The sequence below is a fragment of the Cheilinus undulatus genome, linkage group 12, assembly GCF_018320785.1.
Source record: "Cheilinus undulatus linkage group 12, ASM1832078v1, whole genome shotgun sequence".
Taxonomy (NCBI): Eukaryota; Metazoa; Chordata; class Actinopteri; order Labriformes; family Labridae; genus Cheilinus; species Cheilinus undulatus.
Window position 1 is genome coordinate 5512460 of NC_054876.1, and position 18484 is coordinate 5530943.

At 40.2% G+C, this 18484-nt stretch overlaps 1 protein-coding gene across 1 annotated transcript in view; it reads right to left on the minus strand.

Annotated features, from left to right (window-relative positions):
- The window catches only part of igsf9bb (immunoglobulin superfamily, member 9Bb), a 271399-nt gene that overhangs the window by 95401 nt on the left and 157514 nt on the right, over positions 1-18484 (minus strand). The window contains exons 6-7 of the mRNA XM_041802061.1: positions 14702-14843; positions 10927-11072 (exon numbers count right to left, since the gene is read on the minus strand). Of these exons, the coding sequence (XP_041657995.1) occupies positions 10927-11072; positions 14702-14843 (288 nt within the window). The remainder of the gene's footprint in view (positions 1-10926; positions 11073-14701; positions 14844-18484) is intronic.

Sequence of the window (18484 nt, forward strand, 5' to 3'; positions counted from 1 at the left end):
GTGCCGATCTTTTCCAGCAGTCACGGTACAGTAGATTGATTTAGATAACACAAACGGACCACACCAACGTTGCAAACAGAGCCAAGTTTGTTAAAGCCAAACCAGAAAGATTAGGAGTGAATTTGCCCTAAAATGCAAACTGTACCCTAAAAAAGTATTACATCAAAATAAGTGACCTGCTTCACCTCAATCAGTCTAATCAGTTAAGCTGAGACATGTTGGAGTTTTATTACCAGATTTTCTCCACATTAGCGTCTATCCTTTTACATTTCCCTCTGTATTTTAAGTCTGTCATAATTGTGATTTGATACGGTCCAGCTCAAGCCTTTGGGCACAGACAGGCACAGGGAGAGAAGGAGGGTCCATCTGCTCCAGAAAAGAGGACTGAGAGGAGGAAAAGGAGGAGAAACTCAAACTTCTCCATCTAAATCCCTCATTCTGAGGAGAGGGGGAGCGAGCAGCGTGGGCCCTAAATGAGGTCAAGAAGGAGAGATGGAGAGTATGGGCACTGTGGTGATAAGGAGGAGAAATGGTGAGAGTGAGAAGAGGAGGAGGAGGAGGGGTGAAGAGAAGGGGGAGTGAGTGCTATCAGCGGAGCGATAGAGGAGGGATGAGCGAGGATGAGCACGAGCGTGGGAAAGAGGACAGGTGAGAGAGAGAGAGAGATGTGAGTGGATGACGTAAGGTAGAGAGGAGAGAGGAGCTGCTGTATGGGAGGCCGTTTGAGCTTTTATTTAGATCAGAGATTTAAGCATCATGCATTCTCAGTACTAGTGCTCAGCTTTGGTGTAGTAGTACCAGTGAGGCCAAAAATGCTCACTAGTACTCCTAATAAGAGCAGAAATCTCCATTAGTACTTCTAGCAGACTGTTTTAGCCTTACCAGTGGTACTTAAAAGGCTTACATGTTTAGAAGGGCTACAATACAGCACACAATTGACTACTAATTCTAATATTAAACTGTATTTATCCTTACTAGTAGTACTAGTAGAGGTTTTGGATCTCTTAGTACTAGGAGGATCCAAAATGTTTAGGCTGAATGCAAATGAAGAAGACAGGATTATAGCTGATTCCTGTATCTTGATTGGTCGCCATGTTAAAGACCGATAATGCCAACAGAGGGGATGCAATGACATCATGTTTAACTAGTGGCATGACAGCTCAGCTGGGATGAGTGGCAACACATTCTGAAACAAGAAATTCAAAATCATCATCAAATCAAATTCAAAATCATGAACTATAACTGTCAAAATATGACATAATAATTAAAAACACAAGTTTAAAGGGTCAAAAGATAAGATAAAAATGTAAAATTTTGAATTCTACGGTCAATATTTGGGATTAAAAGTCAAAGTTAGAGTTGAAAAGGTCAAAATATGAGAAGAAAATAATGACTTAAAAGGTGGAAACATGGGTAAAAGTTCAAAATCCAGAGTTTTAAAGGTCAAAATATATGATAAAACTTTAAATCATGAATTTTAAATGCCAAATTATGAGATTCAATTTAAAATTATGAGTTTTAAAGGTCAAGCGATAAGATGAAAATTTTAGATTTTAAAACAAAAGAGTCAATATTTGGGATTTAAAGTCAGAGTTAGGAGTTGAAAATGTCAAAATATGACTTAAAAAATTAAAATTGTGAATCTTAATGGTCAAATATGAGGTAACAAATCAAATTTATAATTTGAAAAGGTCAAAACCATAACTTTAAGTCACTATTGTGAGATGCAAAATTGAAAATACGAAATTAAGGTTAAGTTTACATTTTTATACTGGAGGAAATCTGCCGATCTCATACTAGTAGGCCAGTTCTAATGAAAATATGATTTGATCTGATGGCCGGGTATAGCTGTACCACGGGCCGGATTTGGTCCCCAGGCCTTGAGTTTGACACCCATGATCTAAGGCCAAGACTTGCCTGAGACCCGAGTGCACTGAGACCAAGACAAGACCAAGACTCTCTGGGGTCGAGACCAAGTCAAGACCAAGACCACAAAAATTCATTTAAAAAGTTAAACAGTTAAAAAGCATTGTCTCTTTAATTTAAGTTTACTTTTTAATAAATCTGACTGATAAAAACATGGTGTCTACAACTCTTTCAAAGCACAACATGCAAAAATCCGAAATCATAACAAATTTGTTCAGCTAACTTCTTGTAAAAAAATAAATCCTTGTATGTATTTAAAAGCCACTGACAAGTCCAGAAATATTTTGAATATCTGAAAATGAGATGTTTATCTAGATTTTCCAGGTGAATGAGGCCTAAAGTAAATGTTCAGAGGTATTTCCGACCAGAAATAAGATGGACTGATGTCTGAGTTTTTGCAGTTGCTTCTCCTTATTATCACATTAATGAAGTCGAAAAATAGCAGATCAGTGCTGTTCTCAACCAGTCATCACTGAAAATCCAGAGACCGGCCAGTCCAAGACCGAGACAAGACCAAGACATTCAAAATGTGGGCTTGGGACCGATCTCAAGACCAAAACCGTTCTTGATTACTGCAACACAACTGTTTAGTGGTGCAAAGATAAACTGATATGGATAAGTTAACTAGTCTTAAGGTCAAGGGTCTGAGTGCATAAAGCCCTAAATCAGCAAAAATATATCACAAATGGGATCCAGCAGCTTCTTTTCCAACTCCTTCTGCCATGCTCTGGCTCAGCATCTCAATGTCGTGTGACCTGCAGTGACCTCTAACCTTTACGCCAGCTGTATGTACTCTCTAGGTAGCTGGATATGTGTCACTGACCAGTGCTGTAATGTCTCACAGTTACAGGCCTCCACATCAGAAATCAAGTCATGTGCACCTAATATGAAGGAAGGATAACTTTCCAAAAGACCGCCCTTCTAGACGCTTTGAAGAAAAGTGATTAGGTGCAAATGCAGCACATAAATCTCTCTTATTGAGATGACAGAGATAAAGTTTTACTAAGATGCTAACGCTAAATGTAGCACAAACACACATGAATATTAAACGTTATTTCTTAGTTAAAACTCTAGAAGTACTCCTACATATTTTAGCCCTTCTAGTACTGCTAAAAAGGCAAAAAAAAAATCTCTCCTAGTAGTACCAGTAAGCCTGAGTTATATGTAGGGTTGGGTATTGTATGAGTTTTCTCTGATACTGGTGCTAAATCAGTGCTTTTCATATGGTGCCTAAATTGTGCCTGAGTTGATAGTTTTGAAAGAAAAACTGTGCTGACAGTCAGCGGGAGAATAAAAGCTGTCTTGGTATCATAAATGATTTGAAGAATATTTTCATAAGGTGCCAGTTAAATATGAGATATGAAAGGTAAACCGGTGCAGCTTAACACAGTGGTTCTCAACCTTGGGGCCAGGACCCCCTTTAGGTCGCGAGACACTGAGAGGGGGTCTCCAGATGCCCTAAAAACATAAGAATATTTTTACAATTACACTGTTGCTACTTTATATTAATTTTGTCAAATTTTATTGCCTTTTCATCATTTTTTCCCTCAAGTTTAAAGACATTTTTGCCATTTAACAACAATTTTTGTCAGTTTTAAACTCTTTTCACCACTTTTTTCTGCCTGTTTTCTTCTATTACCCAATTTCACCACTTTTTACATCAGTTTTTTCCCATTTTAACCTCATTTCACCATTTTATATACTAATTTTTTCTAGTTTAACCAATTTCTCTCTTACCACTATTTATGCCCATTTTTGTCACTTTAACCCATTTTTGGCTTTTTTTTTTTCGCTTTTTTTGTCTAATTTTTGACACTTCTAACCCATTTCAGCTACTTTTAAAATTCAATTTCACCATCTTCCACCATTTTTGGCCATTCTTAACCTATTATAGCAATTTTTAAACCAATTTTAATTCTTTTTTTTAACAAAGGGGACTTAAATTTTTTTAGAAGGCTATTTACTACACAAATGATACTAAAAGATGTTTTTTCTTTGATAAGAGTGGTTATTTTTTCAGGTTAAATATAAAACATGGATATCACAGCTTAACTTTACAATGGTCCATGGTTTTGCTGACCTCCATGGTCCTCCAGTTTGGCGGGGCCCCAGAAGGCTCTCTCATTTTTCCCCCTTTATAGACGGCCTTGTCTGCACATGACTATTCCAAATTGTGCATGGCTGTGTTCAGCCTCCTCCAGGTACAGTCGCGGTCCCTGATCTCTGGCTCCTTTATTTTGGAGGTTGCGGGCTGAAAAGGTTGAGAACCACTGGCTTAACACATAAATTACCCAAATTGCACAACATATTTCTTACCTTTAATTGGGTGGCAGGGGAATCAAAATAAGGCATAGATATCTGTGTAGATATCGACTGTGTTAGTACCAGTACCATGTCAGTACCAGTTTTGGATACTCATCCCTAGCAATATGGTCTAAAATTTTAACTGCAGTATTTCCTTGCCCTTTACATTAAGGTTGTGATATTGCAGTATTGCAAAACATATAATGCATATAAATGCATATGTTGGTGTTAAAACCCTTCTTCCCCCTAAAATAGGCCTGTGATGGCATAGTCAACCCATGTCAGTTATTAACATCACAGAAAAAATAATTCCCAAGTCTTTCTGTGTCACTTCTGTGTAACTGCACCTGTAGTTTAAGTTTCATTTCTCTCCTGCTGAGGTGTGTCAAGCTTCCACATTTCCTGATGTGGACATTCATGATAAAAACACTCAAGAAAATGACAATTACTGACTTTTATTGTGAACTTGACAGAAGTAGCATGTTGCACATTAATAAACTCATCAATTAATCAATAGATGACTTAGCTTTAGCAGCGGTACCATTGACAGCTGCAGAGTTTACAGCTGCTTCTCTGACGCTGTTTAAAGCCAGAGCCTGTGTCTTTGATAGGAAACTGACTTAAACAAGCAAATTATGAGTTAAGCAAATCTTTTTTTTTTTTTAATTATATTTACTACAAACAACACAACACAAACAATACACAAATAAACAAACAGCAAACAAGAGCAAAAACAAACCCAACCAAAAAACAAAACTTCACTGCACAAACTGTGTCAAACAGAACACAATAATCCAAAACAGCAGACAAACACTGATATTACAACAACAAAAACAAGTAAATCTTTAAAGAGTTTTTAAACTCTTATATGATCAATTGCTGCTGTGCTGAGTTCAAAACAAACCAAGATGATTCAAAGCAGCAAGCAGCATGTGTTAAAGCAAAGCGAGCACACTCGCTGTAAGTTGCTGTTATTACAGACATCAAACTCGAGAGGACAAACACTTGACTTGTTAACTGTGATACACTTAGCACAAGTGGGTGATTTTCGGTTAGTTACCCAGCTACATTATATTGCCAAAAGTATTCGCTCACCTGCCTTGACTCGCATATGGTCTTAAGTGACATCCCATTCTTAATCCATAGGGTTTAATATGACGTCGGTCCACCCTTTGCAGCTATAACAGCTTCAACTCTTCTAGGAAGGCTTTTCACAAGGTTTAGGAGCGTGTTTATGGCCATTGACCATTCTTCCAGAAGCACATTTGTGTGGTCACACACTGATGTTGGATGAGAAGGCCTGGCTCTCAGTCGCCACTCTAATTCATCCCAAAGGTGTTCTATGGGGTTGAGGTCAGGATTCTGTGCAGGCCAATCAAGTTCACTGTGCACTGGTGCACAGTCATGTTGGAACAGGAAGGGGCCATCCCCAAACTGTTCCCACAAAGTTGGGAGCATGGAATTGTCCAAAATCTCTTTGTATGCTGAAGCATTCAGAGTTCCTTTCACTGGAACTAAGGGGTCAAGCCCAGCTCCTGAAAAACAAGCCCACACCATAATCCCCCCTCCACCAAACTTTACACTTGGCACAATGCAGTCAGACAAGTACCGTTCTCCTGGCAACCACCAAACCCAGAACTGTCCATCAGATTGCCAGATGGAGATGCACGATTCGGCAGCGTGCTTTACACCACTAAATCCGACACTTTGCATTACACTTGGTGATGTATGGCTTGGATGCAGCTGCTTGGCCACGGAAACCCATTCCATGAAGCTCTCTATGCACTGTTCTTGAGCTAATCTGAAGGCCACATGAAGTTTGGAGGTCTGTAGCAATTGACTCTGCAGCACTCAGACTGGACTGTTGTCTGTCACATATCACTCAGTTATGCTAGCCGCTGCATTGGTTATGGCTTGTTTGTGCACTGCAAAACAACACAAGCATTTAAACCTGTGAAAGTAGTTTTGCTGATTCCACTCTTTGCCAGAAATTTTACCTGTGATGGTACAGCCCACTGCTAAGTAGTAGTAGCCCTTTTTTGGCCTTGCTGGTACTACCAGTAACACTTTTTGCTCTAGTAGTACAGTCTAGTTGCATAGAAGTGTAAAAGAACTGAGCACTAGTACTGACAAGGACAACAGTAGTACAGCTACTCAATGGTTGATATTCCCAGTACCACTGATATTAAATAAATGCTCAGAGGGCTTTCCATACAGCTGGAGGAGAGGCGAGGAGGAGGAGGAGGAGGAGGCTGTGATCACGATGAAGCTGGGAAAAGACAGATGAGAGAGTGAACAAGTGAGTGAATGAGCGTGTGACATGGTGAGATAGAGGGATTAAAACACAGCCAGAGATCGATTGACCGCACTGTTTCCAGAACAACTTTGTACCACAAACTGATGTCCTCCCAAAGTCCTAACCGCCGGCCCGGCTCTGCTCTGCCACAAAGAGCCCAGAGGAGCGCCGCCACCGGCACCACAGACACGAATATCAGCCAAGTTTCTAAAAATAGCCCTCAGACAGCGCTATCGCTCACGACACGCTGGTTCCCACTGCAGGATGCTTTGGGGAACTTATTCACTGGCAGGCGTTTGAGGGAGAAAGAGGAAGGAGGGGGATTTGAGAGAAAAAAAGGGCATGAAACAAATGAAAAAGAGCGAGTGTCGAGGATTGGGAGAGAGGGATAAAGAAGAGACAAAAGGAAAGGTTGAGAAAAGAGGAGAGGAGAGGACGGAGAGAGCCCTCTGCAGTCGACAGAGGAAAAGTCTTACAGCAATGATGTAATCCCCCCTCTCTCTCACATCCCCTCCCTCTCTCACCGCTGGTGTTGCCTGCCTCTGCCATCACACACTCGCACACACACCGCAATCTAATGTACGGCCATCAGAGGAGACAGGGGAGCCGGGGAATGCAAAATGTCTGTTGCCTTGACTACGGCCAGTGGACAGTCACCCGTCAACGAAACTGGAAAAGGAACCTGAATCCTGACGGATCCAGCTGTGAACTAGTTTAATGATCCATCACATAATAATGGCATTTATACCGAGGACTTAGGAGATCTGATCTGCTGCTGGAGCTAGTTATGATACTGTCAGCTCAGGATTTCAGTCATGTGACCCTCACAAAACCAAATTCATTAATATGACAGGCAGAAAAACTGGGGAATGATCCACAGGTTTGACAGCAGCTATACAGAAAAAACACTAGACGTACATCTATCAGCATGCAATTAAATACAGGCAGATTAATCAGCCTGATATGAAGTAGAGCAGGATTTAGCAGTTGATGTGAAGTGCAGCCATCTTGGCCATTTGAAATATATTAACAGAGCTGCTGAATGATTTAAATTTTAACCTTGATTAGCCTTTTATGAGGCGAGGAACCATCTATGGTCACTTCAGTCAACTTCCTTCATGCTCCACACAACTGTCTGTAGTACACTAGAATCAAAGGGATTGTTGTCAGCCAATCAGTGGATCAATTAACATTACAGCAAGTGACATCACACCTCTAGCCAATCAGCAGTGGCCTAGAGGGTCTCAAACTTCCTGTTTCCTCCAGAACTTGAAAATGCATTTTTACATTTCTTTTGGTCCCAAATGGCCCGAAAATCATACCTAACCAGGATAAACTGATGAAACTCACACATTGTTAAGTTAAATAGAAGTGCTAAATGTCACGATAGGTTTTGTTTGCATAGGATTTATAACAATCGCTGCAAATTTAGCCTGGAGCCTTAGAGTAAAATACCATCTATATTAGGAGCAGGGTGGGAAATTAGCACCCACCACCAGCCAAAGGCAGGTATTATTGAGCAGTGTCAGGTGAATTTGCTCAACTTACCACCCACCTGGGCAGATAAATTAAACCAATTTTCTGCTAGTTCTGACTGACTTTATGAGCAAAGCCCACTGGACCTCACACGTCAGTATCATATCAGACTAGGGGTGCTTTCACATTAGGCCCAGCTGTTTCGAACTGTGCCGCTGCGCAAAGACTGTTAGGGTTTATTTTAACCCGGCAAAAAGCCCATCCTGCAGTCATGGATGATTTAAAACCACTTTTTAAGATGCCAGCAAAGTCGCTCTTCATATCTGCACATCTTCTACAGCTCCAGGGATTAAATGGGCTCGTGCTGCGCAGATACAGCAGTTTTTGAGGTGACATGAGACTTTTATTGACTTTGCACCTCCTCTTACTGACTCCAACTTGTGTTCATCTGTAAGGTGAGTCACAACAGACCGTTTATTGACCAAACTGGCGGGTTGTGGAAAGAAAATTAGTTTTTTACGATGATGTCATAAAGCTGACGCTCTATCCTGTATCCAACGTGGTCGCATTCACATCTCATCCAAACTGTGCCAGAGTCCACTTGAATCGTGCCTGAGACCATCTCCCCCTAAAGAGAAAGCCACCTAGGTCCTCTGTAACTAGTTCGCTAAAGGTGTGTTTGAACAAAGTTTTGATTGTTGCAAGTCCAAGAAAATTAAATAAAGCCTTAATGTTGGCTCAATACTGCAGACAGTGCACACAATATTAAATTCTAGTGAGTGTACAATTTATAATGCAGGAAATTGTCATGAATTTACAGCACCCCTGTAGGAAACACAGGGGGTGCTGTGTTGAGTTTGCATGTTGGAGTACAGGACAATTTGGTTGCAAAATGCAGCCTAAAACGAGCAACAGTTTGGATTATTTCAACTCTCTTTTACGAGATAGCCATGACATGAACACTATAAGTCGTGATTTTTATATTGTATCTCATTGAATAATGATGCTTGTTCAAATAGAGAGGCTGGTAAAAATGTTTGTGGCTGGTAAATATTTGAATCTATCAGCCACAGTAGCAGGTAGATGAAAAAGTTAAATTCCAACCCTGATGAGGATATGTTACCAATTCATCTTGCAATCATACTAAAGGTGTTTTCTTGACTAATAGGTCATTATAATGTAGGATAATAAACCTTTATGGCATAGTTAGATGTCACAGGTTTGTAAAAAAACAAAAAGTGATCCGAAGATAAATTTACTAATTAACAGAAATTTTCAAGCTATAAGAGTAAAATAGACGTGATTTCTGGTCATTTTTATACATTTTTAAAATTTTTATTGTGCTTATGTGTTTTTTAAACAGTTTTCATTTTCACACTTAGCCTTACTTCTGTTGATGTTAATTCAGACATTTAATATTTATGATGTTTTTATATTTTCTGATGGAAGTATAAAGAAAAAATTATTGGTATAAATAGCTAAATATATGTGATTTTATGCTGTATCACAACATTATAACAATTCTATTCAAATTGAATGGCATAAATCAGTTCTTATTATTGTGAGCCTAGACTCTGCTAAAATTAATTTAGTTATTCAACCTTTGTGATTATCATAGAATTTATTTTTGAATGAATGAATGAATAAGCTTTTATTTCCATTATACACAAGTACAATGAAATTCTGTGCGGCTTTCTCTTCGATTAAAAACAAAAAAGAGGTAGATACAGGTAAATACAATAACATAAACACAAGAACAGTGCAAAATATATACATTAAAGGTAAATAAGTTAAAAAAATGGCTAAAAGCACCTTTTGCATGCATGTTTAGAGCAGCATTGTCAAACTGATGAAGTGACTGAAGTAGAAATAAAGTGACTGAGGCATTTGAACATATATTTCAATTTCTGAGTCGTAGTGCAATTATGATTTATGAGATAAAACTGGTGGTACCAACATCACTCATACATAGATGGAAACCCATTCATTAAGATCCTGCTGCACAGTTTTAGTGTTTAAATCAATGTCAGTGGAAGTTCATAACTCTTCATCTATGGACTCAGCAGAGCATTAGTGACTGCACCACATGACCCCGCTCTGTGATTTTACATGGCCTTCTGCTTCATGGCTGAGTTGCTGATGTTCCTAAATGCTTCCATCTTCTTATAATATCTCTTACAGCTGACTGTGGAATATCCAGCAGAGATGAAAATTCACACACCGTCTTATTGAAAAGGTGGCATCCATCACAGTACCACGCGCTGAGCTCTTCAGAATGACCCATTTCTGATGGCTAAGCGCTTGATTTTATACACCTGTTGTTACAGGTCTAATCGAAACACCTGGAGTCAGGATTGAACAGGTGTGGCTAAATACTTTTGTCCATATAGTGTGGTCCCTGCAGACTTACTGAAGCAAGTTCTTTAAAAGTAAGGAATATAGTTAAAGAAGGGAAGGGAAAGAGTTTATATTTGATATTAAAGGGCAAAACTACCTGGGCTGATCCAAAACAGAAATCCTGGCACCATGGCTGACAGATACTTTTAAGCAAACACAAAATGTCACCTGCACCGTGCTGCATTTTTATGCTTTAATTCTAGTGGCAGACTAATGGACTGGCTCCTAACTGGTCCTTTCTCTGCTCCAAATAAGAGCAGATGCTTTTTAAAATTATCCATTCACCAAGTGTCATCTTTTCACATTTTTAAAGTGACGGATTAACGATGAGTGTTTGATAGCAGGAGGCTGACTAAAGAGGGTGAGAGGCATAAGGACATGAAGCAGTGGTTCTGAATGTACAGTACATGCATGTATTTTAATAAGATGACAAATTTCCCATGATTGACCCCTCTGCACTGTAAAAAACCCTGAATTCAACCACATATATAACATATAATGCTAGATGTTAGAAGCAGGTCACTCACATTGCACTGTTAGGTAGGCAGAGGCAGTCGGTGGTCGGCCCAGGCTGTTACTAGGAGCACACGTGTATCTCCCAGCATCCTCTGGCTTGACTTGGGCAATGATGAGGGAGCCGTCAATAAGAATACTGACTCTGCGCTTCAGGTCGCTGTAACGACGGAGGTAAACGACACATTAATGTGGAGTTAACAGCAATGACCCACATGCATCTGACAAAAAATAGCATTTATGTGCATAAGAAATACTTGGTAGTACTAAAGCTGTTTTCAAACATCTCCAGAGGGCTCAAATCAAAGCCTGATATATGGGGATATATGTAGATAGATGCACATGCATGCACACTGATGTATGGTGAAAGACTTGTGTGAAGATGACGACATTTAGTTTGGCTGGTGCCCTTTCTTGCTCATAATCCCAGTGGACGTGTAGCTCTGACTCTCATATAAGTGATGTTCTGCACAGTTTGATTCATGATTCATAGCTGAGTGATTGGAAGCAGAGGAGCAGGAGGTCCTCAGGCTTCAAAGGTAGCAGGAAAACTCTGAAAATGTATTCCTCCTGCTACAAAATCATCAGGATATTTCAGTGCGAGGCCGGTGGATCTTTTTTTCAATCGACGTCAATGATAAATTTGTCAGATGCAAAGATTTCAAGCCTGTAAAACCTTTTACAAAACACTCAGCTTTAGCCAGAATAAAAGTGGAGGATCAGCGGGATCTAGGTTCATGCTTGGCTTAGCTTCACGCACAGTGGCTGCAGATTTTCCAGCAGCACTTTCATACTCCAAAAGCCTTAGTTTTTATGCAAAAGGTGCTTCAGCGCTGTGATATCTGGGGAATGTGACAGCATAGAATTGCACAGAAGTCTAATTCATGTTTCAGGAATTAGATTCAACTGTATTATCCAACCAGGAGGATCCGGCTTTCTCAACTGAAGGTGATGCTGCAGCATCCAGCACGTAGAGTTATGACTTAAAGTACTTAGTTATAGAGTATAACTTCAGACTATTTTCATCACTGCTTTACCCTCTGAAAGAGAATTACAGTTTTTTTTTAAACTCACAACATTGTGGATCAACTTACAACCAGTGAAGCATATTTAACAGTTTGAATAAAGAGATCAGACGTAATGCTGGGCCATCAGACATGAGGATGTATGAGCTCTTGTTTCTGCAGGTTTGTTGTTTGAAAAATGAAGCCAACATTACCGAAGTTCAAGTTCACGTTTAAAGCATCTTTACACAGGCAGTGGTGCTGCTGCTGGAAACAGACACACACTCTTCTAAAAGCATTTATTATAAACATGAGGCCATTACACAGCACCCTTTTGTCATGCTGGTAATCAAAATATTGTGGATACTTCTCTAATACAATGGTAAACTGTTTCATGTGCTGCTTGATGTGCAGTGCTTGGTGCATTTTGGTCTCATCAGACCAAAGTACTTTCTCCCACTAGACCATGGAGTCTCCCAAATGAACTCTAGTCCAGATTTAACCTGAGTTTTCTTCACCAGTGTCTTTCTCTTTGCCACTCTCCCATAAAGCTCTGACTGGTGAAGAACCCGGCCAACAGTTGTTGTCTGCAGAGTCTCTCCATGTCAGCTGCTGAAGCTTGGACCTCCTTTAGAGTAGTCATAGGTGTCTTAGCGGCCTCTCTCACTGGTCTCCTTCTTTGTGAGGACAGCATGATCTAGGCATTTTACACATGTTGATTGATGATTGATGATTTACACATGTGCCATTTTCCTTCTATTTATTGTTGATGGATTTAACTGAACTCTGAGAGATATTCAAAAACATTTCCTCTGAGTTACTCAGAGTGTTCTTTTGTCTCCATGGTGTAATGGTAGCCAGGAACACTGATGAACCAATGACTGGATGTACCAGACATAGGTGTCTTTATACTACAAACCCTGTGATACATTCACTGCACTCAGGTGATCCCCATTTCACTACATGTGAGACTATTAGCACCAATTTGCTGGACCTGGGTCCACGGAGGTCAGCAAATACATGATACTTTGTAAAATTAAGCTGTTATTAACATATTTAATTATTTATTATTTAATTTCATTTTATTTTATTGACCTGAATAATAACATTCCTAACAAATCATCAGTTTATTTATTTATTTATTTATATATTTATGTATTTAAGATTATTAATTAATTAATTTTATTTATATTGTATATATAAAATGGGCAGAAGATGTGAGATGTGGTGAATTAGGATTAAAACTGGACAAAAATACTAGGCAGAAAGTGACAAAAATGGTTCGAAAGAAGCAAAAATTGGTTAACAAAGACAAAAATCTAGGCAGAAAGGGGCACAAATTAAAAAAAAAAAAATATCAAGAGGTTTCAAGTGTCATAAATGGATTTAACCCCTTAAAGCCTGTTGTATCATATTTAATACATGCTTTTATGATACCTTTATCTAATCAATATGATCAATAAATTAATAAAAAGAAATTCTTAAAACAATCTGATAAATGATAAAAATGCCCTTTTATGAAAATTTGGATTTTTTTGGATTTCAGAAGAAAACGAAATAAACATTTCAGTTCCAAAAAATGAGAATTTTCTGGCAATAATGTGTGTATTCAGACTTAAAAAGGTTAAAGTGGAAAAAAGGGTATGAAAATACAACTTATTTTGGTTAAAATTGACAAAATCGGGCATAACAAGTGGTGAAAAGCAGGGTTTTGGAGGCAAAAAAGGTTAACATGACCAACAATAGGAGAAAAGTGGCAAAAAGGAGCAGAAAAAGTGGTAACGAGGAGTTACAAGTGACAAAAGTGGATTTTAAAGTGGCAGAAAATAGGCAAAGAATCACAAAAATAGGTCAGATGTTGCAAAAACATGAAGAAACAGTGTGCAAAATTGATGAAAAATTGCACCCAGACCTGTACCAATGCTACTGATCCACATACACTGATAAAATCAGTACATCCCAACATGGCTAGAATGTTTTCTGGGTTTGACCGGGGTCCTGTGATATCTGTGGGCAGGCCGGCTGTTGAAATGGGGGATCAAGCATGAAGGGAGGTGATGGCTCTGAGTGCTGGATGTTGCAAAGAGGCTTTTTTCCAATATTAAATGGCTCATATTTAACCTTTATGACACCTACAGTATCAAATGGTACTTTATGAAGAATATTTCCCACTTATTTCATATCTTTGCCATGGTTTGATAATATTCCAGTCAGTATGAAATAGTGAACCCAGTAAAGCTACAAACCCTGTCTACAGTCCAGCTGTGCTGCACACTAACAGTGATCTGAGCTCTTCTCTGCAGTCTCTGACTCCTCCACAGCCAGCTCACTGAAGCAGATGTTGATGCAGTCTGAAGCTTTGTGAATGTGCTTCATAAACCTAACTTAAGTTCAAGCTTTGGTGGCTGAGGGGCATTTTATGGGTGAGCAGAACGGACAAGTGCATTGCTTCTGTCTGAACAGCTGCCAAGCATCAGTGGAAATGTCAGCGCTCGTGGCAGCAGAGGAGAGAAGTGACATTTCAGGAGATCTGTCGCACAAAATGAGCGACAAGCTCTCCATTAGAAAGTTTCTTTACTTTAAACCTACTGTGGAAGATTTTAATAGCCATGAACAACATTTATTCAACATGCAGGAGCTAAAGAGGCTTTCTGCTAGATCTGCTTCATCACTTTTCTCTAAGAACTATCAGCATAAACATCAACACAGCGCAGGACAGGTGAGCAGTGACAACAGACAGGTGAGGCGATGAGGCAGACAGTAATGAACCCGATCATAACTTTACTTCTTGAAGAAGACGTTGTCCTCCTCCCAGAACCAGGTGTAGGTCAGGTTTCGAGGGTAGGCCTCGGCCTGGCAGGTGAAGAAGGCGTCCTGTGAGATGTTCACTGTGATGTTCTCAGGTGGGGAAACGATGAACGGAGGGCCTGGTGGACAGAAAACACAAAAATACAAGGCTTTCATTAGAAATGCAGGTATCAAATGAGTGTTTGTGTGTTTCTAAGGCACTAAGAAGTATAATAGAAAACAACCAATGAGAATATCATAGAAGAGCTGAATTCAGTTCTATCTCATGGTAAATGTTGACGCTGCTATTAATCAGACCATGTCAACTTAAAATAATCATTTACAGCACAGAATCTCAACGGTATATACCTGTGTTTTATTAATGATTCTCAGTCTTTTTTGCCTTGTCCAGTATCAGAACATCCTGTATGAAGCTATAAATGCTTCAGGTTATATTCTTGCTGGAAATAAACGTTCTCTAAAGCCGTAGTTCTCTTGCAGACTGAATAAGAATTATTTTACCCTCCACCTTCACAAGCGTAGACAGGGCGAATAAAGACATGTAAGTACTCGACTTTTGTCGTTTTTGTAAAGAAAACAACTCACTGCTGTTCTTTGTTCTTCTTTTAATGAAGAAATGTCGTCAAGTTCTGATAAAACTGGCGCTGTAGCAGCATCCACGCTAATCTCTTCCTCCACAACTGCACCAGCTCTTGCTGCTGCTTGTTTACGTCAAGACTCTGCTGCGCCTGAAAGTACTGCCCCTCGCTGCTGATTGGTCCTGTCACTTTCTAACCGGGCCCAAACGGTTCAGACGGGAGCTTTGCAAGATGGATTCGCCAGTGAGAAACATGGAAATGGGCGTATCCATCTGCTTTGCAAGGTTACCATATTTATGAAAATGGCCAGTATTGGTGTTCTATTGGTGTTCGTATGGACAATTGCACAACCAACCCTGACAAGAATCTGGTTCTGACTATTGCAAGCTCAGAGACAGCAATTATCAAGCTTGCACCAGTGAGAAGGCATACTGCTCTTATGCTTCTTCCTTATTCACATTTCACAAGCTGAAATTAGTCCATGCACTATTTAAAAAATAAAGTTAAACACAGTATATGATGTGAGGGCACAGAGATTTATGAAGGCATGTCTTTGTGTGCCTTGCTCTTGAACCAGAAAAATGCCCGATATTTACAGGACAGTTATTGATCCTCTAAACAGCCACTGCTAAAGTAAATCTGTTCCAGACTGATCTATCGGGCTTTAATGTCTGCATCAACATGTGTCACTGTGACAATTACCAGAAACTCTGAGTAGGAGGAGACTCCAACGTCACCACGTCACAGCGCGGTCAGACACAACAGAGGAATTAGAGCACACACTGGGCAGGGGTCACATCGTGTTGGCTACACAGACACTGAGGGATTAACACTGCTGCTTCCATTCTGTGCAGATCCAAGTGTCATGGCCGACCCCAGAGCCGTATCACATACTTATTCTGCACTTAGTAAAGGATTATGAGAATTTACGAGGGATCCTCGCTGTGCCAGATGGATCATCCTTCCTGCACGCATGGATATATTTATGCTATGAAACATGAATCGCAGTCATGTTCCAGCAGTGACAATAACTGCATCCACCAACATCAGTCTGATCTGAGGGCTAAAAACGGTCACCTACTTTCAGCCTCTTAGCACACACTGTTTGGTTGAGCTCATGAGAGCACCACTCAACACTGGAGTGTGTTATTGTGTACAGCAATAACACTAAATATAGAATACATCACTGATAAGAACTACAGCGGCCACTCAGTGAGAAAATCACATTTGAATGTGTGGTTCTGCAGAAATCATCTGCAAAACAGATGGAGAAGTCCTTTCAAAATAAAAGCAACAAATGTGTGAGTATAATACAGAAGCAATATGGGCCAGATCATCACTTGGAACCATTTTTGCATTCGTTAATGTCTGTAAAACAGTATTAGAAACTGAACATGAGAAACAGGCTGTTAAAAAGGAGCCAGCTCTGAATGGGCTTATCTGTGACTGACACATCTCCATATCTCCAGAGAGCCACAAAAATGATGTATGGGCTGTTGTTTGCATAAGAGTCAGGCAAGTGAGCTCTGATATCAGGTCATCACTGAAGACGTGCTGTTGATACATAATATGCAGCTGGCGAATTTCTCTTACTAACAAAACTAAATGTCCTTCACGCATCAATCGAAATAAGTCCAACAACGAGTGCAGGTGAGAATTCAGGCAGAAAGTCTGTGTTGACTTCAACACTACATGACAACTAGCAAGCTGTTAGTAATTCATCCAAGGGTGCATCGTTTGTGCACAAATGCTTCTATCTCTGAAAGGGGACATATTACACCCTTTAAGACAAGTTTAAATTGGACTCACAGGTCCCCAAAACATGCCTGTAAAGTCTGTTGCTGAAAGAACACTCCAGTATAGGATTTTTTGTATGTTCAAAAACCCCTCTGTTTCAGCCCTAATTAGAATGAGCTGTTTCTGTGTCTTTAAATGTTACTGAGCTGTCTGACTCCGCCCCTCTCAGGAAATTGATGTGGCTGAATGGAAGTGGCTGACAGCTGAGGGGACGATCCGGAGAGGAAGGCAAAACTTTCATCCAAGTGGGGAGGGCCAACTGAACGTTGGGGCAGTGCTAACGTCTCACATGACAATCTGAGAACGGCTTGTTTCAACACACGTTTTCTGAAAGGTGGAGAAAGAGAGCGGAGGGAGGGGAGAGGCGGATTTTTCTGGCACTTGAGGGGATTGTTGACAGGTCAGGGGAAAAGCCTGAAAAAGTGATTTTTGCAGAGTATGTCCCCTTTAAACTGGTGAGGAGCTAACAGCTGTCAATGAAAGGCCATGAGCACAAAATCTGCCAGCCAGGATCATGTGAGCAGAAAGTAACATAAAGACAAAGACTTTATTTTCCCCTACATATTTCTTTGGGGGCTTTTTCACCTTTAAAAAGGTAGACAGCTGAAGAGAGACCAGAACTATGGGGAAGAGGGTCGGGGTGGACATGCACCGAGACTGGGACTCGATCCTGCAACCAGTACACTGAGAACTATACAGAATATGGGCATCTGCTCTACCCGTCTATCCATTTTCTATACTGCTTATCCTGTCGGAGCTCACGTGGGAGCCTGGAACCTATCCAATCCAGCGAGAGTATTAGTCACAGACTCTTCTAGTTCAAATCTTTTGCGAACAATAAAGTAGTCTTTGTAGAGGCAGTGGCTGCTTCTCTGTGGAAAAAATGTTTCAGGGATCTTACTGAGGAGATAACATCAGCAGCTGATGAACTAGATGCACTGTCTTCACTTGTCAGTTGTTTAGATGGAAAGAGAACTATGATAAAGTTTGCAACCCATCCCCACTTCTGTGCAGTTAAAGTTGTGGGGAAATCGCAGTAGGAGGCATACGTTGCATAAGTGTTTGTTTTTGTTTTGAGGCTTGGCATCCTGTTAAACTTACTAATCCACCTAGTCCAGACATCCTGCTGCAGTCTTGACTGAACCTGCAGTACAAAACGGGAGTATGTTTAGTGTCCCACTATTCTGGGCCATGGCAGCAACAGCCAAGGAGCTGTGCGCTACAAATGTCATCATAGACAGCCAGCTGGAGAGTGTGCACCACAGCAAAAACTTGTCAGACCACTGCCTGGCATCCCTTTTGTCATATTTTTGGCATAATCTCTCACAACAGCATGCTCTTTAGATTTGTCTATTTTCAACGTTTGACAAACATTGGCAGCTGTC